Source organism: Strix uralensis, chromosome 5 (assembly GCF_047716275.1).
Source record: "Strix uralensis isolate ZFMK-TIS-50842 chromosome 5, bStrUra1, whole genome shotgun sequence".
NCBI lineage: Eukaryota > Metazoa > Chordata > Aves > Strigiformes > Strigidae > Strix > Strix uralensis.
Genome location: NC_133976.1, coordinates 40179842 through 40201008, shown reverse-complemented (window position 1 = coordinate 40201008; position 21167 = coordinate 40179842). Strand labels below are relative to the sequence as shown.

General features: G+C 37.0%; 1 protein-coding gene across 1 annotated transcript in view; it reads right to left on the bottom strand.

Annotated features, from left to right (window-relative positions):
- Positions 1–211: 211 nt before the first annotated feature.
- RAP1B (RAP1B, member of RAS oncogene family) overlaps positions 212–21167 on the bottom strand; it is a 31714-nt gene continuing 10758 nt past the window's right edge. Inside the window, exons 2-8 of the mRNA XM_074870534.1 lie at positions 12508–12592; positions 11050–11118; positions 8203–8259; positions 6647–6787; positions 4701–4844; positions 2875–2990; positions 212–1450 (exon numbers count right to left, since the gene is read on the bottom strand). Coding sequence (XP_074726635.1) covers positions 2904–2990; positions 4701–4844; positions 6647–6787; positions 8203–8259; positions 11050–11118; positions 12508–12564 — 555 coding nt within the window. The 5' untranslated portion in view covers positions 12565–12592 and the 3' untranslated portion in view covers positions 212–1450; positions 2875–2903. The remainder of the gene's footprint in view (positions 1451–2874; positions 2991–4700; positions 4845–6646; positions 6788–8202; positions 8260–11049; positions 11119–12507; positions 12593–21167) is intronic.

The following is a 21167-nucleotide window of genomic DNA, read 5'->3' as shown; positions in this document are numbered from 1 at the left end:
TAAAACTGTAAGTGGAATTTCAGTCAGAAATTCATCCACCCTAGCACATGGGATGCTATTAGAAGAAATATCTACGGCATGTATTTGTCAGAAGACGAAGTCATAATCGTTCCTTTTTGTCCTAAGATGTACGAATCTGCACTGTGCAAGAGATTTAAAATCAATATTTACTAGCACTACTAAAACACAAAACATTCAAGTAGTATATAACTGTAATGCAAGCCCTTGCATGGCAATCCAAATTTATTGAACTACTGATGCTAAGTCATACAAAATTGCACCACTTTAATTAAGGCTTTTAGTTTACATTTGGCCACCTCAAAGCAGTTGTAACATTAGGTTGGTCAATTTAAATACTGTGGCTCCCTGTTGGATATACACACAATCTTTACACCCAAACGTTAATGCATACAAAGCAACAAGGCATTGTTAAATAAATCAGCAAAAGTTAATTACTGCAACTTAGGCCCTGTGACCAATTACACATGATTAAAATTACTTCCCACATTCACATCCACAGTACTCTTCCACCATTTAACATCTCAACCAAAACGTTACACATGTAAAACAATCACTAACAGGCAAAAGTACTAAACCTGTATATTTGGTATTGCAAATACACTTATGCATGAGCAAGCAAGGGAATTCACAGTGAGAATCTACAGCTGCAGAAGCCCAAAAATGATTTACAAAAAATTGTTAAATCATTAAAAAATTGTTTTAAAATATACACTTCTTGTTGTAGACCCCCACTGTACACACAACTATAAACATTGTTCCCTATGTAAACAAGGAAAAGGAAACATACAATAAAAGGTTGAAAAGTCTGGACATTTCCTTCCCAACAGATATTAAAGGCCATGTCTTTAGTCAGACGTTATACTGAAAGGACTCTTAAAGACTAGATCACTGTCTCCACAGGTTTTTCCTAAAATTAAAAAACTATATAGCTGTTGTGTTAATCAAAGCGCTTTTGTACAATACGATGATGATGATCCTGTATTTCTTTAAAAAAGTTACAATAAGCTACAAATACCGATGAAGCAAAGTTATCTGGAGTAGTCTATATAGGAGCTCTTTGGACTTTCTTTTATTATGCTAAAATAGTGGTGCTTTTAGGATTTACATTATTGTACTCTCCAATAGAAAGTGGGGATTGTTGAAGTATACAGTACACAGTTTTCATACATGTACAACATTGGTGGATGAACAATGTCTCTTATCGGTAATACTGGATGTAGGCTCTGGTTTTACCAGTTGCATACACTTAGAATATTTATAAGTAAAAATCTCTCATGACACTGGAAAGTGATTAGAATGTGCAAACTGATGTAGTAGCTTTCATCCATTTCTTAAAGGGTACCACCACAGGAAAGTCCATTTAAGATGTTGGTAGGTTTAATAAAGTTGGAATGCTGGCACTGTTGAATTGGGCAACAGTTCTTCAGACCTGTAACAACAAAACATGAGGTTAGTATTAGTAACAGTTAGTCTTTAGTTAAAAGAACTAAAGCAGGAACTAGCAAAGTTCTTAGCAAACAGACTTAGAAAATAACCTTATCACTTCTCCTCTACTAATATAATTTCTACTACACACATACAAATAACAGACTATCCCAATTAGTAAAACTGGATTGGGATACACATGGTAACGCAAGCTGAACTGTGGCGGTAGTATTTGATGGGTGGGACTAGTTTTGCTTACAGTATGATAGTTCCAGTAGCTTTAAAAACAAAAACACATTTGAAGGATCAAAGCTCCTGAATCAAAAGACCAGTTAAGGAAATGTAACAACCATTTCTGCCATCCTCAGCTAATACTTTTGGAACCCTCTCAGTTTTACTTTGAGCTAATTCAAGTTGTTCAAATTATGTAAATTTTAATACTGATACCAAAAAGAGTTAAACATGGCACTATCTGAGTATTAATAAAAGCATGCAATTTATGACAGTGACACATCCTACCAGGATCCTCCAGTCTATCAGATGAAAAAATAATGGATCATAGCACTGAAGCAACCAAACCACCATTTGTCCAGTAAAATTGAAGGGCATCGGATGAACAGGCAACTTGCATGATGTCAGGTCAATCAAGAGAGACCTCTGCTCATACTAAGGCTTGGAGGTGGAAAGAGGGAAACAACCAGCCCAAGAACAACTTGCAGAAAAAAATTCATGCCTGCTGGCTAACTTCTGAAAAGGCTTGCTTAAAGAGCAGGCTGGAGCTTGCTTGAGCCTTCAGCAGCATTCTTAAAGCATGGATTTAGTCATGTAGAACATTAGCCAACTGCCAACAAGTAAGAAATTGATCTAGTAACCAATAGCTCCAGGTCAAATATTTGGAGTGTTAACAATGATCACTTCACCATTCTCTTCCAAATGTATGAATTACAATGCAGCCTATAAAATATCCATTGAGTCCAAAGGAAGCAAGCTAAATTCCTAGGACATCATGCAAATATATGCAGGAGTTCAAAGCAGGAAGTGACATTTTAGCACACAAACTACAGTATTTTACAGTGTGCATTCCTGATAATTGAGCTCTTGCAGTACATTCTATCAGCCTTTAAAAGAGAAAACCCTGTTTCCAAAAGCTAAAGTTCTGAAGTAGCAGAACAAACATTGTTAATGTGAGCTCTATCAACACCTTAAAGCTTGAAAAAATTTGATACTAGTGTGAACAGTGTACCTTGCATGTATTTGTAGTTCTGACTTTGGAATGGCAAAATAAAGACCATAAAAATTTCTATGATAATGTAAATCAAGAATTTCCAATGCTGTTCTGCATCAACAGCTACCACAGTTGTTTAGGTTTTTTGGTAGTTGTTGTTTTGTTTTTAATAACTAACACACAGAGAATTTAAAAAGGTTTACCTGGCTCAGAGCTACAGTACAGCTATGTATTAAAGTAGCTGACATGATGACTTTTTGCGTGCTTTTCCAGGCACTGGAGTTTTTCTGTTAATTTGTCGCACAAGGTCATAAAAGATCTGAGAACACAAAAATCAGTTGGTTATTAGAATTAAAAGGCTTCTCTCACAGCCCTATGCCTTGAATCTTCACACATCATGTACTCACATAACCAAGAACCCCTGTAAATATTTAGTAATCACAAATCCATAAAGTTAAATTGTATACTTAATACCTGATGGGGTGTTTTTCTGTTCTGATAATTGTCTACCGAGGGTTTTCCACTTCCAGTGAAGTAAACTGGAAAGGCATCTATAATCTGCAGCTATTCAATCTCTGGGTCAAATTTATCTGAACACACACGATATATGCTAGAGTGATCAACTACTATATGCTATTACTTTGCAATTTAGCACTGAGGTCAAGAAACAGGCCACAGCTTGCTTCTAACTTGAATCACTAAGGATATTCTTTTAAAGAAAGTTCTAGTAAGTTTTAACTACACATTTTCATGGTAACTCAAGTACACTGCATATTCAAGAATAGTCTCTTGTATTTGAATGAGATCATGCTTTACCAGATACTTCAAAAATACTGAAGTCTAGAGAATTAATTCAGCAGCCTCTCTTAGGACTATAGCATGACGTAAGCGTAACGTTTCCTAGAAAAGTAACTCATGTATGAGACTCACACTTTGAGTCTCCTAGAATTCTAATTAGAACATGATTTTGTTGAGAGGCTAATTTAAGACAAGACTACATACTACAACTAAACAGCATCTGTTTCGTTCATAATTGACATTGTTCCAACTGTTTCTGCATCTCCTAAATCAAGGAGTCCTCATACTAAAGCCATCCGAGCAGTTTCCTAAGCACAGGCTGCAAAGCAAAAAACATTCCAACAAGGGCTTTTAGTATTTGATGGAAGTAAATTCTAGTTTATTAAACATATGACTTTTATATAGTTGAGCTGATTAATTTGTGTTTAAGAAAAACTGAATAGTTTCCAGAATTTCCCCAACTAATTAAACACACATTACTTATTCTTAAAATCAGCTGTGCTTAAAACCACCATACACTTTTGATTACATGCAAGTCTTGCACAGAGGCCCTTTCAACTTGACTGATGCTGCCAACAATGTTTTCCAGAAGACACAATGAACTGTAGGGTTTATCATAAAATTAAAGCTGTTCCAGCAATGTAAATACTAACAGCTTTTTCTAAAAATTTTTGCATCCCTTTCTTTATGCTGGCACTCCCACTGGATAAGCAGCCATGCACTACAGCAAGTCCCAAAAGCGCACGTTTGATCAGTCACCGAGCTCCTGCTAAATAAGTAGCTAGATAGTAGAGAAGGCTTTTGCCCCGTTTTCTTTACAGCTTTAAGGACTTAGTTCTTTTAATGGTCTTTAAAAAAAAAAAAGTCTAGCGTACATTCTCAGTTGATAGAGACTGTATCAACTAGGGAACGTAACATGAAAAAAGAATTTATATGAATATAATTTGAAATTTCATACAAAAGTCAATATTCATATGAATATAATTTGAAAACTAATTATACTAAAATTAATGTAATTTGAAAAGGTCCCAAGTCAAACCTAAATGCATCCCTTAATATAAACATCTCACAAATTCTCACAATAGTAGGGTACAGTTTTGTTCATTATAGTGAATGTTATTCATAATTTTGTTAGTTCTTCCATGACAAATGGTAAACATCTGGTTACCAGAACACAGTGTCCCATCCTTCTCTCCCTGCCACCCCTCCTCCCATAGGTAATGTGCCTTACCTCGTTAACATTTATCTTTGATTTTGCAGAAGACTCTAAGAATGCACAGTTATTCCATTGCCTTGCTAGGTTCTGACCTTGTTCCTTTCCCACAACTCTTTCATCTTCCAAGTCACACTTATTGCCAACCAGAATCATAGGCACCTAAAAAAACAATTTAATACCAGCAAAGAAATCATTAACATTTTGGGAAGGCACGATGTAAATGCATACCTAAAACCCTATCTGAATCCTTAGAGGATCCCGACTTCCAGAATAATCAAGCTCTGCTATAACTGAAACTTAAGTTTACAGTTGTGCAATACTTTCACCTTCAAATCACAGTGACTGCATTTTTTGCCTGCTGTTTGGCAGGGCAGTGAGGGGAATGGTTTGAGGATTCAGTACACTGCCAATTGAGCAAATTTTGCATCTTCTAGATGACCTAATGAGATTTTTAGATGTTTAAGGCATCAAGAAGTCTACTGAAGAATCTGCCACAAGATTGTTACATGTTCAGAAATCCTGGGAAAAAAGTGGCCTGCACTGGGTAGCATGATGAAGGACACTAAAGCTCCTTTCACCATTCCTCTACCTCCAGCGTATCTGTACTCCTTTCAAGAGCAGTTTTCTCACACAGTTCTTATTAGTAAGCTAATGCACACAGAGAAAAGAAACATGCTACCTTATCAAAATTACTAACTACAGAAACCACCAAATTGACCTTTGTGGCAAGAAAAGACAATTATACAAAGTTTGTTTGGGTTTTTTTTTCCTTTTACTAATTTAAGGATATAGCTAAGCTTCTCCCACATTCAAGTGTTTGAAAAAAGGTTTACCATATTTTGACCATTTAATTTCCCCCCACTGAGAAAGCAAGTTGTGCCTAGGCTTTGTCATAGGGAAAACTTTATGTAAATTTTGGTGAGAACTAAAATTGCAACTTGAAGCTCATTATCTTTCTCCTGATATTACGGAATGGCTGTCAAGGCTGAGAAGAGTATTCTAAAAATAAATACAATTCCAAGGAAATATTACCAAATCACTTCTAGAAGGAATCTGCTGAACATAGGCAAGACCCACAAATGCTTACGGTTAAGAAAGTGTAAGGTGGTTTGTATTACAAAAGTCACAATGAACCTTCCTGAAATGGAAATGTTTAATACATTCTGTGTCTGCTGACAGCAGAAGCGTATGTGGATGCATGCAGTAAGGAAGGCATCAAAAGTTTCCATGAGCACAGTTTAAATGACATAATCACACTTAAAAACTGTTCACTGCTTCCTTCTTAAAAAAATTTTTTCCTGCCTGGTGGCTATAACCTTCAAGGTGCTTCTGTTAAAAACACACTCTTACTGCTGTTTCACATTTGCAATACCTTTCTTCCTTTTATTAAGGGACTGAATAGTCACTTCCTACAACAGTAGGAAGTTTTTATTAATCAATTATAAACTGGAATGTTTTAGCCTCACTTTATAGCTTTAATAATGCACACTGAAATTGTGTGGAAATAGTGTGACCAAACTTACTTGTAAGCACACACACGAAGTATAAAAGCTACATAACACGCAAGTTTAAAGCTACAGTACTGTCTTCGGTAAGATCTTAGAATTTTGTGCTTTTAAAACACCATAAACAGTAGGCATATCGAAGAGAAAAATTAAACTGTAGGGTTTTTTAAACTTTCATTCACAGTAATTGAGGTAAGAACAGAATTGCTTTAGGAAAGTTTTCTGCAGTACTACTGAATAAGGTTATATACAGTTTCAAATAGAGTATTTTAAAGGAAGAGATTAAAAAGACAATTTTTTGTATACCACATGACAAGTTACAATTTTCCAGTTTGCCTTAAGAACTGCATTTCTGTAGTATGCACCTATTGGTCGATTTGTCTCAAAGCTTGGAAGCGATCACAGTGTATACATTACAACTAAATGTAAGTATTAAGCATTGTTAAAGATGCTTACATCATCAGTGTCTTTGACTCGAAGAATCTGTTCTCTTAGATCCTGTAAATCATTAAATGTGGACTGTGCTGTGATGGAATATACTAATGCAAAACCTTGTCCATTTTTCATGTATAGGTCTCTCATTGCTGTAAACTGTTCCTGTAATTAAAAATAGATACAGATGTTGCATTCAATTTGCACTTTCCTTGCACAAACTGCTATATACTTCAGGTCATAAATACGATGCATTTGTGCCCCCTTTCCCCCTTTAAAAACTGACCAACATTTTACTGTTTGACTGTAAGCATTATAGTAAACTGAACTGCTTTTAAAGAAATCTGAAGTCTGGAACATTATCTGGTGTGGCTCAGCAACATCTAAATATTGCCAAGGGCTATACCCTGTGAAAAAGTCACAGAAATTAGAGTAATTTCATAAGAGAAGAGGTGCAGTAGAAGGTAAATTGTAATCTGTAGATTACAGAAGTTACATTGCTCCCAAACCTCTCCTTACATACAACCTTTTTCGCATCTCCTGATTGTTCTTTACAACCCATCGTAAAGTAAATGCATCCTTTTTCAGCCTTCATTTTGTAGTCTAGGCACTTTCCTATGTTAAATTCTACTTTAATTTTCACAAGATTGACTAGAGGATGGAGACACTCCATAGACTTGTCACATTTCCTAGACTTTGGTGACAGCTACAATATTGTGTATGAAGACTCGCTGGGGCGCTGCACAGCACCATTAGGACTTCTCCCTGTTTGAAAACTCTCACCAGCAGTATGACTATGGAATAGCATTTGCCTTTCACACACTGGTGACTCTGCTGTTTTGTGCCTGATCACTCACTCACCAAGTCCCTTGCTGTATGTCAGATGAAAAGAGCCATTTATCTCAAGAGAACAGCCACTCCATCCTTCTGTAGTTTTACATGGCCTTACTCTAACATGGAGTTTAAATAAGTTATTATTGGAACAGATTACTATTACAGTTCAGAGAACACGTTACACTCCAAGGGTCTTGAGCTTATGCTCACTGGAATCAGTGAAGGAAACGATGGGTTTCAGTAATTTTGAAACTAGTCAGAAAAACCTGACCAGTATGCAAAGGTTCAGCACAAATCCTATGCTTTGACTTCCCATAAGCTGACTAAAGAGATACTATTTTTATCTCAATGTCAGAGTACATCTCACACACAAAAGAAAAAGGAGATGAGAAGAAAGCATGCAATTCTCTACAGCAACAGTCACTCAGGTTTGATTTCTATTGGGCCTAAATTTCCTCTGGGCAATATAAACTTAAAACAGCAGCACAATCTCTTTTAAAATGCTCAGTGTCATGTTTCCCGTATTACAGAATAGGAGCTCACAGAAAACTTGCCATCAATTTTGTGCTGCAATACTCAAGTTTTGTTTAAATACTAGTATGTTAAAGAACATCCTTTAATCCAACACACTGACCACAGTTACTCTTTACAGAATGAGGAAGGAAATGTGTCACCATTTACATCCCTACAGCTTTTGTTGCTTTCAACACTGTACGTCAGTGTTTAGGAAAGTTGTTTTTACATACCGTTCCTGCAGTATCTAAGATTTCAAGCATACACTGTTGTGCATCTACTTCAACTTGCTGTCAAGAAAGAAGGATGTGGTTAGAATTTTCCCTCTTGCAACTCTTCCCCCCTCCAAAGGCACCAGGAATTGTGTGATTTTTATAGGCAAATTCATAATGCATAAAGCAACATAATGGCTTAAGAAGTTTATATGGATATACACTTTGAAAACAGTGGGAAGAAGCCTTTCAAAGAGCCCTAGTGACATTTTCAAAAGCAGCATCAGCAGCCAAGTACCACTTTGCACAGTGATCAGGGATTTTTGATTATTAAAAAGGAGGCTGCTAAATTTGTAATGATGGGTATCAGCAACTAGCACAACTAATTTCTTCTTGTTTCAGGGATCATGCACAGATTGAAAGAAAAGTACAGGTGAAAGCTAGAAAATTGGATTGGCACACTAATGCTCATTTAATAGTAATTTAGATCAACAAGAGAATAAGTAGTACACAGCAAGCAATAAACCAAACAAACCACTAAGAGCAGTGTCCCCAAAACAAGCCTTTAGTGACATTTATTAGGAAACTGATCCAGCTTAGAAAAATTTGGAAAAAATAGAAGGTTTAAGAAGTCGGATCACTTTCTGTATCTACTTCTGAGCTCCTCTATCTGGTTTCTACCTCAAAAAAATTGGCTGCGAGGGCAGCAAAGGACATGGAAGTACCCTCAAGCTGTTCCAAGCAGGCTACCCACATTTTTTTTCTTTCAAGCTATTGGTACACTTCACTTGTTTCCATTTGCATGTAAAATTTCTAGTTGGCAGATCAGCACTCAAAGAATTTTGCATCCCTATTCCTGATACATGCATTATCACTAGTTTAACTTTAAGCTTGTCTTTTGTAACAAGATTGGGGGGGGGGGGGGGGGGAAGAGAAGTATTTCCACCCCTCTCACCTCCCCCATGTCCCCTAGGGATGGAGATTCCTTCAATAACCACTATTTTAGCACGTATTGCTGACAAAGTTATTCAGCTAATTAAGCAGCATTTATTCTCTTTATGAAGAAATATTTGGGGAGTAAACCAAGGCATCAAGTTTCAAGACTTTATGCTCAATTATTTAGTTCCAGACAAACTTAAAATATTTCAAGCCATATCCTCTAAACTTCAAATATTACAAAATTAGATTTAACGTTAATAGTATCGAATTGAAACTACCAAACCAATGAATTTTAAAGTCACCCAAGTCAAGAAGCAAGTTAGAACTGTAACTAACAGTGAGGGGAAGAAAACAACTGCATAAAGTATTGTCCAGACTTAAGCAAGACTTCAACAATCTGGCTGATTTGAAAAGAAGAATTCACAAAGAGATTCTTAGTCATTTCAGGACCAAACCTGAAAGGAACATAATAAGATCTTTGCTAAAAAAAAAAAAAAAAATTAGCAAAAGGCAAAATTTCTTAACAGGGCTTTACTTTTTCAGGCTCCATGGAAACAGTCTTTGGAAAAATTCACCCAGCAAACATCATGAATCTAGTATGACCTGAAGAATGTAAATATATAACAAAGGAAACTTTTCACTTTAGTACAGCTTGTGAATATTTTTGAAGTAATTTATTGGGCCTGACCCAGCAAAGTCCTGCACCAAACACCGGGATAGGGTCCAAAATTCCTGCTCCTCTAATACAGAAAAAGTAAGTGGCTATACAGAATTTGTTGTTGCTGTTGTTTCTTTTAGTAAGAGTTTGGCTTTGGCTGGAAGCCCACATGCTTAAAACAGACTAGGATTTTTCTAGCATACAGATTTCTATGAGGTCAAAGAAAACAAGTGTGAAATTATCATTTTGCTCTCACTAATTCCTCTTCTGTTCAGAAGAGATTCTGGTGACTATAGGCTGCAACAGCTATTAATGCAGCCTCTTTATTCCAATATAAATAAAGTCCAGTGCTAAAAGAGGAAGTCCTGCAGTTTTTGTCCATTCCCAGCTAGAGTTTGTGCATCTTGCCTTCCCTGTATAGACACTGGCATTTTTGTGGCCACATGGTGAGCTACATCAGAGTATCAATGCATCTGAAAAGTAATTCAGTAAAGAAAAAGTAAGATTAAGAAACAGACACAGCCAAAAACTAATCTGCTTCACCAAATGGTTAACTCTTTTGCAGTCCAGACGTAAACTATCTTAGCCTGGAACATTAATCATGGTCTCAGCTAAAACTGAAGAGTGAGCAATATGGAGATTCAAGGTGACGCAAGCAGAGTCAGACCTTTCAGCCTGTTATGCTGAAAATGGGAAGAGATAAACTAACAGACCACTGTAAGTGTTTGTTCATTCATTATAGGTTTGTGTTAACTTATTAATAAAACAACAGTCCATCTAATGGAAGCATATCAAGCTATCAGTTAAATCATTAGGAACACAGTATGCCTCCAGTGTTCTAAAGGTGAGCATGAAGTTGTTTTTAGCAGATTTTTCTAGTAGCAAAGAAGTGTAAAATCTCAACCATACGAGTCCAAATCTACCCACAGATACTAAGACACACAAACGAATATTATAAAAAATAAAAAGCAGTAGTGTGTTTTGGTTTTTTTCTTGTTGTTTTCTTTAATCAATATTCCCAATTCTGACAATTAAATTACCACTTTTTAATGACTAACTAGTAATGTATATGCTTCAACATTAAAAAGCTATTCTTGAATTATTCCTTTTAGACAGACTTTAAGAGTACCTTTACATTTCAAATTTGTTAAGTTACCTGGTACTATGTGGCATTACCAGGCATACCCTTTTTTAAACAATGACTCGAATATTTGACAATATGCACTGCAGTTTTAAGTTTCTGTAATACTAGAGAGGTCTTTTGCATATACCTTTCTGTAGGAGTCTTCTATCGTAGGATCGTATTTTTCAACAAATATTCCTTGAACAAACTGTACAGTCTGCAACAAAAAAGTTCTTGTAAGATTCTTCTTGTATAGTGACATTTTGTGAACACTGTGCACAAATTACTGTTCTAGGTGTACACTCAGTTTTCATTACATTTTTGAAGGCAAATTAAGTGATTGACATAACTATAAGAAACATCTGGAAGTCAGATACATATGCCTGTTTAAGTACTGTTAGATGAAGCAATGCTACACCTTCCTTTATCCACTCTCACTTGGAGAGTAAGAATTAAAGCATGTATTAATTTAAGGTTTGTCTAACTCTTTGAATCATTATTAGTTTTTAGTTGAATAGGATACTATACAGCTGCATGGCTTTTACATTTGCATTTAGAACTACCACATCTTCTGCTACTTATCTGCCAGCACAGGAATTAGTCAAAAAATGACTGCCAGCATTTACTAGTCTTAACTAGACTCAGTAAGATATTCCTGTGTACCTAGCACGTAGATGTTTTTAGCACAAGGCAAACGGAACTTTAAGACTCAATGGCCAAGTCAGAGCAGACAGGTTCAAATCCAGAAATGCTGCAGTAAGATAAAGAATTCAGAGGTGAAGGAAAAAGATCTTTCACGATCTAACATGATTTGTCATTTAAGTTTTCCTTTAGGAACCACTTCAAGAGAATAGTTCTTACCTGATTGAGCAGACCTCTAGACCTTACTTTATGACAAGGTGCACAATTAAACTGAAAGATGTGAAGTTCTTAGGTAGGCTGAGAACAACGTATTCTGTGAACTTTTTCAGTTCTAGTCTAGGTCAGACTAAACTTTCCCGTAATCGTTTAACTAAAATGAACGAATTCTTTGGTTTACAATATCTACCTGCCACAGCTATACACCTACTTGCAGGGAAAGATGTAGAAAACATGTTAAACTTCCTACAAACATGCAAACATATATTTGTATTTGCATAAAGCAAACATTAGTGCTTTAGAGACTGCTATCAAATATTAAGCAAACAGCACTGTGAAGACCTTTCTAGAGACAGGAATTACCAAGGCCAGACACAGGCAAACTAGTTCATTGTGTGAGTTTCATGAAGCAGCTTGATCTCCCACAGATCTATGGCTGGGTTACTCAGCGAAGCCAGACACCTTCAGGTGCATGCTGTGGCTATGCACTTCACTGTGTAAGTCAGACCGAGATCTGACCGAGCACCACCAACCAACCCCATACAAAAATATCAGCATGGAAAAGCACACCAGTGGATGTAGATACACCCAGGAAAGGATGTACCTATTCTAGCCAGTCATTACTTACATTTGTGTTTATTTGTGCACACTTACATAAAAGAAACATGGGTTAGTAGAGAGTGTAAGAGGAAAGATACATGAGAAAAGCCTAAGGAAACATACTTGAACTGCCTCACAGAGTACTTACCAGAGCAGACTTTCCAACACCTCCAGAACCAAGAACCACTAGCTTGTATTCACGCATGATGCAAGAGATAAATCACCCCCAATACCTAGAACACACAATAAATTACCATTTTGATCAATAGGACAACTATTTTAGCATTACTGCAGCCACTGTAAGATTGCATATATAACAAGTCATGAACAATTAAATATTGATATCAACTGACAAATGCAGGACATACACCATTATAACCAGGCGTAACCTAAGCAGGCTATCACTTTAATTATTACACAATATGGAAACTATGGACGGTTATTCAAGACACAATAACTGCTGAACGATGCTAGTTTTTCACCTAGCACAAATAAAGTACCTCCAAGATTTTCTTGCTACCAGGATTTTAACACTTGAAGAACCATTATTCATGTGGTATCTAGCCTAATTTCATAGTCAGTAAAGACTTGGACAGTTTTTAAAATGGAGATCTTTATATCCCACAAAAGAGCAATTTAGAGAAAAGACAAAACCAGATTACGACTCTGTAATACAGACCTCAGTGTCACGAGCCAAAATATCACAGGTGTTTCAAAGAAAGCACGCAAGTATTAGGAAGAACTGCTCACACCCATGTGCACATATCACTCCTTCAGAGAGGCCTATGGATGGATTCATCTCCTTTATTTAGAGTAAGGAGGAATTGGGCATAGAAACCAATTTACTCTGATTAATAGGCCAGTTACACAGATCACAACACATCACCCAGTGTGGTGTGTTCATCTCATAACCTTTTCCAGAAAAACTACAAAGTCTCTTCTAGTCATGCAAGCAAGTCCACAGCACCTCTCAGCTACAGTCGCAGCAATGGGTTTCTCATGATCTTTCATTCACTCACAAGAAGGTGTTTGCACTATCTTTTGCAACAGACCAAAACCAACATTCCCAAGAGCCATACAGATGCCTAAAGACCTTGTAAGTTTTACAACCCCTGCATTCACAGTACTGAAAAGGTTTATCAGGTAAACAGCTGCTAATGTTTGTTATTTATGGCAGTGATACAGTAATTCTAAAAACATGTCTCAAATTTCACAGCTACTACATCCTCTCCTCATCCATCCCCCAAACTTATTTCATATCACACAACTTTTGTAATTTCATATACATGCACATTCATGTGTAAATGATTTTGTTCATACGAGCTGACATGGATGAAATGTCTCCAGTCTCCTCTGAAGAACTGAAAGCATCAGCATGCTGACAAAAAACCCCCCAAACAGAATGGGAAACTTTTTTAGATAACAGCATCTATTTATTTGTATTGTCACTTACTTGAAATAACATCCAAAGTTTGTATCTACTGACCAGAAGTTTGTTCTATACGCAAAAAGTACAACCATGACACCATAATCCAGTTCACTATGCAGGGTTTGATAAAAGGGCTTAGTTAATTTTTAATACAGTGGCCATTTTCAAACTATCAAGTCTTAATGCAGCTACAATAAAATGCTGCAAACCATCAGATACAGGATCTCCTCTACCTCATTACTGCTATCCCATAAAGAAATGCTGAATAAACCCTACTATAGTAAAACTAACAGCTACTGTTGATAAGAAACAATTATCCAACAGGAGATAGCATGCATTTTCTCATAAATGATAAAGAATCAGAGACTTGTATGAGTAAATTAAACCAACCTCTTCCCAGCAAGCAAACATTTTTCAAAAAGAACAGCAGGATCCCAGAAGTCAGTTTTCATAAAAGTGCCTTCTTAAGTCTGAAAGTTGATTAATGTTTTCCTAGATATCTAACCACAGTTATAATGACTGTTTCATGAATAACTGGAGGCAACTAAAAATATTCTTTGGAGACCATTCCTCCCCTACAAGCTAGATCTGTCCTCCAGTTCCACACTAGCTAGCATGGCTGCCTACAGCAGTCTGCCAGGTCTGCTTGCTCGTCTGTTGAAAACTGACCCAGCAAAACCAAAACAAGGCCACAGATTTTGGGACATGTCTTTGGGTCATACTACTCATACTACCCTCTCACAGTCCTGCTTGTAACTGAGTTAACAGGACTGTTACTGCTGCCCTGGGAAGATGGTCTCAGTTCCTTTCCTGCAGGGGCTCTAGCACTTACCAGATTGAGTTACCCTTTTTCTCCTCTTTCTGCCCCTGCAGAAAGATGAAACCTTCCACAACTGATGAATAATTTGGGAGCTGGGGGAGAGGGGAAGTGCACGGAATCCAACACAGGTGCTTGTACAAGGTAAGCAGTGGAAGTAAGAAAGACCCTTCTCATCAGCAGTAATCTCACAGTATCTCTGGAGTCACACCATCTGTTAGGTGTTTACCACAAAATGCTAAGATGATTTACACAGAAATCAGAGCACCTCCATGTTAGTCTCCATCTTTTCCATCACTGATTAACTCCACATTGTCAGAGGACTGAGAAATCAAGAGGTCAGGTCCTACTTAATTTTCTTCTTGCAAACACATAATGAGCAATCTCTCAATTTATCTAAACCATTCCCTGCACCTTAAGCAAGCAAAAGGAACACAATGAGAAAGCTGTAAGGAAATAATTGACCTGATGTTCAGCAAAGCAGGTCTCTCCACAGGCTTCTGCTACCAATAAATTTTGAGACTCTTCCGTGATTTACCCACCTAATAGATCATCTTTTCACTCCTGACTTTAAACACTATGCTTTCCTCCCTGCATGGATTTTTTGCAAACATGGACCACCAGAATCATTGACACCACAAGTTTAATCTATTTGGCACCACTGTAAACATTCAGTTATATCCAAAAACCTCTGAATTGTCCAGCCTTTCTACAAACAATAGGAATAAAGATTTGTCTCTAACTGTACTGAAATGCACCTTTCAAATCCATGAAAAGTTAAGCCTATAACTATATTACCTGTCATTTCTTTAAAACAAACATTCAGTTATGCTTTTATTTTTGGAAAGGTGTGACTAGAATGACATAAACGTAGTGGGTGTAAGGGAAATCCCAGTACAGTAATCTGGGTGAACTGCAGCAATTTCACTGTCTTGGAACAGTTTAAGCTGAATTTTTCAGTCATCAGTCTGAAGTTAGCAACTAAATATGGAGATGTCAGTAACGAAGGCTGACAGTAATTTGGAAGTAATAGAACTTAAACAGTGGGTACCAAGTATCTGTTTTACCTAGTGTTTTGAATAACTTGTGACTTTTTCTTATTGAATGATCCACAAAGTCCTGAAGTAAGAAGCTAATGATTTGGTTTTAGCGAGACAGGCAATTCCATTTTGGCTCTCAAACGGGGATTCAGGAATTTAACGCAAGCCAAAGCTTCTTTCAGCATCCAGATTTGGAAGTTCAGCCCTAACTATTCAATTGCTGTAAAACACTCTGGAGCTGTTTTCACTCCTTTAAGTGGTGGTACATAATTAAAGCATATATATACACACTATTACAGCTTGGTTAGCCAGTCGTCTTAATCTCTAAAAGATCTAAGCAAAAAGCTTTTTAAAGATCTTTGAAGATGTGACAAAGCCAGGTTGCAGTACACTCAAACATTTCTCCGATCTTCCCTCCAAACGCAGGCAATGAGCAATGCAAGTACTAAATTCCTCTTTCTCCATGAAAACTTTTTTGTCATTTGTACAATTATTCCTTAACTCACCAAGAGCACAAAGCAATCCTTTACATATACATACACCTATACAGCACAGAGGTAGCTTGGCATCTCTGCATCGGGCAGGTAGTCTGGCCATGACATGCTGGAATGAAACACAAACCAATGTATTCTCCAAAATGCATTAAGAAAGCTAACTCGGACATCTCTAACATAGCAGGCAGCATAAGCAACATCTATCATCTGCTCCCACTTAGATCTACTACCCACTGGCTTTGAAGCAGCAGTCCTGATGTCACTTCACCTTCCTCTTACTGTTTAAGCCATAAAGCACCTCTCAGTTACCTGATAGTATTTGAAACAACAGAAGCCACTAAGCTTCAAGCAAGACATTGAAGTAAAAAGTTGAACTGCTGAAAGAGATGCAAACTATAAAACCTGAGATGGAAGCTCAAACTTCTGGTGGATTTCCTTTTCTACCTGAAAAAAAAGAGCACTTCTCTACCCATTCTAAAACAGATATTAGACCCAGTGCATGCAATCTCTTTATAAAGTCTGTGCCTTGCATTTCACATACCATCATCCCCTCCCACCCCACCCCCCAAAAAGAAGCTACTGGAAGAACTTTAGAAGAATATGTAATTAAGAAACCATTTGTACAGTCAAGACAGAGCTCAATGTAGCACCTTATGAATAATTTTCAGCAGTCTAACCAGTCATTTCAATGATACCCTTCAGTTCTAAAGCTGTCAGAAAGCAATTTTATTAACTGGAAAGGAAGAAAAAGGATCCTTAGACCACACTATCTGTCATTCAAATAAGGCTACGTTAGGTTTACATGTTTCCCTGTCTACAACTTAGCACTCTAAAGGTACAGCTATATCACAGCATGGCCAGCATTTCTAGAATAGGAAAGGGTTAAGCCCAACAATAATATTTGTCTGTACTCCCCATATCACCCAAGCTTAGGGCTGTAAAATGGATATACTCAAAGGGACACAACAGAAATGAAGAGACTATGATAACTGAGTAACAGATAAGCACCACCCCCCCCACCCCCAATTTACTGCACAGTTGATGAGAATTATCCACTGAATCACTCAACAGTTAGATACAAATAAGTATTGAACTTGTTCCTACCAAATAAACCAAGTACGCTGTTTGAATCCCTCTTCATTTAGTGGAGTCTATTTTAAGAGAGAATCTTCCTTTGAAGGCTGGCTACCTTTAAGGCAACAGACCTTAAGCGAGAGCAATGACAACTTTGCTTTTTCATTTTTCTGCTCCTCCATCTTTAGGCAAGAAAATACTGTCAACTGTGGTCTCTATGCAGGCACTAAAGAACAAGACAGGAAGCATGCAAAAAGTAAGGCCTTCTTTTCCTCTTAATTGGAGCAGGTGCTGGCTTTGAACAGCTGAGTCAAGTAGTTATATGCACAGATATGTGACATAACTGTGAACTCTGGAGATGCCTAATGCAAGATTTAGCTAAAAAGAGAAAAACAAGTGAAGCTACTGTTCCTCAAGCAATAACGTTTTTGCATAAACTGGATTCTAATGCTTTCTCAAGAATACAATCTCTCAAAAGTAGAAAGCTCACTTTCAGACTGCCTCCATTAACCGCCAGTGGTGCTTCAGTAACTGCCTTGCATGCTTCCTGAAACATAACAGTCCATAAAACCACCATGTCTGTGCAGTCTCTCTTGCTAGTCTGTTCATATTACTTTTTCTAATTAATGCATGCATTAATGCATTAGTGTACTGTATTAATGTAACTGCTTAATTTACTTCTTCATTGTACACACTTAAAGTACTTGATAAACTAGAGAAGCAACATGCACATGGACACTTTTCCCAGTAAAGATTCTCTTTGAAGGATAAGCAGATCTTTGAATAAATCCATTTGAACAGAAGGAAGAAAGGTTAACCAGGACCAGTCACTGGAAAGGAAGTATTTTAAAAGCTTCACATCCGTCAATGACCATGAACATGGAACTTGCTTTCTGCTTCTGCTCTTATCAGATAAGCCAGCAAAAAGTGCCTTCTGGACACTTTCTTGAAGCATGTCTCCAGAAAAAGGCAAACAAAAGTGATGATGCTAAGAAAGTTGAAGAATAAGAAACTCTATTTTATCAGTGAATAAAAAAAGTGCACACTTACTGCTTTGTAGAGCTTTCCTAAAAAGCAATCACACAATGAAGAACTCAGGAAAGTTCAAATACCATTGGTCATTGAGCTTGGTATGACAATATGACAGTTATGAAAGTAGGCTGGCTTTTTTTTTTTTAGAATTTAGTTTTCTTTCAACATCTTCAGCTTAAAATTTTGGTTTCCAATTCAACTTTGTTACCTGTCTGAGGAATGGGAAACGTAATAATCCAATCTTTCCAAGTGACATTAAACCAAATGAAGCTGTAACTGGAGCTCAGTCCTGGGCCAAAGACATGAACTAAATACAGTCACTACCTGAAGATATCCTCGATTCGAGCTTATGTGAACTAGTTGTTCAGGTATGGAATTAAACAACTAGTCCCTCCCAGAAGCATTATCATTTTCGGAAGGGATCATGATTATTCAGCACTCTACAAACACCATTATTCTTGTTCAGACCCTGACATTCTGGTTGTATTGTGAAGGTGTGGTGTGTTCCCTAAAATTTTCATAATGCTTCTGTTCCAGCACATTTACCTCTCTGGAAGAGACACTTTGTTAGAACCACCTTGGGAATAGCACTCCTAAATTAATCTCAGCTGTTTACATGAGGAAAAAAAAAAAAGAGTTTCAAACATTAGAATGAGAGATGAAGCAAATTAATCGACTGGTTTACCTGCTTACAATTAGCAGTGGAGGGGAAAAAAAGCCAAGGAAAAAATCCCTGCTTCTCAGAGAGGGGATACTAGCCCCAAGATGGAGCAATATGACAATAATCAAATGATTTGAAAAAACAGCTCTAGTTCAGTCACCGGACCAATCAAGGTCAGAGGATCAAGTCTTTCCAGGCAAGATGTGTCCAACTTCTGATACTAGAGCAGTGTCAGATAGCCAAACCTAAATCTTTCTAACTGTCTGCACCATCCAGATTCCACTGAGTTTTGAGTCTCTTTGTTTAGAACCCCTTCTTCAGGGAAGCAACTAACTAGAGAAGAGAGGATGAGGATGTGTGCTGTTCTTAATAATCCCCAAATACTTAACATGTAAGGGGAAGTCCTAAATTCTTATCCCTTAACTTCAAGGAGTTTTTTTTCCAGAATAATTTCAGTGCATAAGCAACACCTTGACAACATAACCCAAAGTGGAAGCCTGTCCATTTTCACTAACTTTTAGATGCTTTAGGAATTAAAGTAACTCAGATAATCCCTTCTCAACAGGATAAGCGGTATCTCTTATAAAAAAAGAGAAATTAAAATACTCCAGAGCTGACTTTCACACTTATTTACAGAAAACACTATTCAGAAATCACTTCTGAAGAGAAGATACACTGAAAAGCTGATTGGGTCTAATTAAAGACTTTTATACTCAAGACTCCTGGAAGTAGTAATAGTAGTTTCATTACTAATGTAGACTCTGGAAGAGAGTCAACTGTTCAGTAAACAAAGCTAGAAGCAATTTTTATTGCTCTAATTTTTACCTGGTTTTGACAACTTCTTGTCTTGACAAACAAGAGTTTTGTCAGCTGGACAGTCAGTTGCTCTGGGCACTAATAAGGTAACTTTTCTTGGACAAAAATACTTCTTCAATTATGTTCAAATATTTTAACTGATGCCAGACAATCTTCAGAGGATTTTCAAAAAGCTGTCTGGGTGATTAAGCTCATCCAGTGACATGAAATCATACTAACCACCTGAGAAAAAGGCAGAGACCTGAGAACAAGTTACTGCAGCACAAACACAGCACCAAGGTTTAAGTTGCTCCCTGAACTGCCCACGGGGACACTTACCCACAGAGATAGCTTAACCAAGTTTTCCTCCTTTCATTGAAGGGAGCTACCCTAGTACTGCACACAGGGACAAGTTCTGCAAAGCAGCTAACATGAGCTTACCTTGTGAGACGAGTTCCACTGTCTATAATTAGTATAGCTGAAAAAAATCTTTTTTTTTTTTCCTTAAGTCAAAGGTAACTCCCAGCGAGCTCTTAAATCTGAACACAAACTTAATGCATGTTCTAAGGCTGAAAACTGGCCTGCTTGAAGCCACTGATATCTTAAGATGAAAGCTTCCTAATGTGAGTTACTAACAAGTGTGTGCAACTTGCAGCAGTTTAAGTATAAAAAGTCGTTTCAAAGCAAGTGATGTAATGAACATTAAGCTACTAAAAAATATGCTATTCTTCAACACTTACTGAGTCCAAATTTCAACTTTGTGCAAAAATTTAAGTATGTTAATTCAAATTTGGAGTTCCTTACAATCTAAGCTACAGAGTCTATTTAAGCCTCAACTGGAGTTTGTAATGTTTATCAGGTTTATTCTTATTTTCAGTGACTGTTTGCCATGGTTTTGCATTTTCTCCTTATTTCTGTAAAATACTCACCATCCACCATGAAAGTTGTTTGTGCACATTCTACCAGGTACATTTCCAGCTAAAACAATGATCTCTGAATTCCTGAAGAAGCTGAATTGCAAATATTTTTTACGCTTGCAAAAAAATCCAGGCAGACAATAAATTGAAAGAACACTCAGATTTTTAAAAATACAAGTATATTAAATTCAGAGAATGCGTATTTACCATATTATGATATATTGCTACGCATAAGCTAAGCATTCAACCATACAGCAAGTTTTGAGAACTGAGGCAGCAATTTACTACTATGAATTTGGCTCTACTGTCATTGCAGAGAAGGATCAGTATTTAGCTCTAAAACTTTTATCAATCAACAGATTGCCACATCATGGTATACCCAACATGCTTTACCTGATGCGCACCCTTCTGATTAAAAGCAGATATAAACATTTGTTTCTCCACATAATTGTTACAGTAAATTTTATCTTTGAAGCTATAAAACCAGTGAAAAACAGCAGGACAAGGCAGGCACAGAGATTTTCAGAGTCAAGATACTTCTCTTGTAAA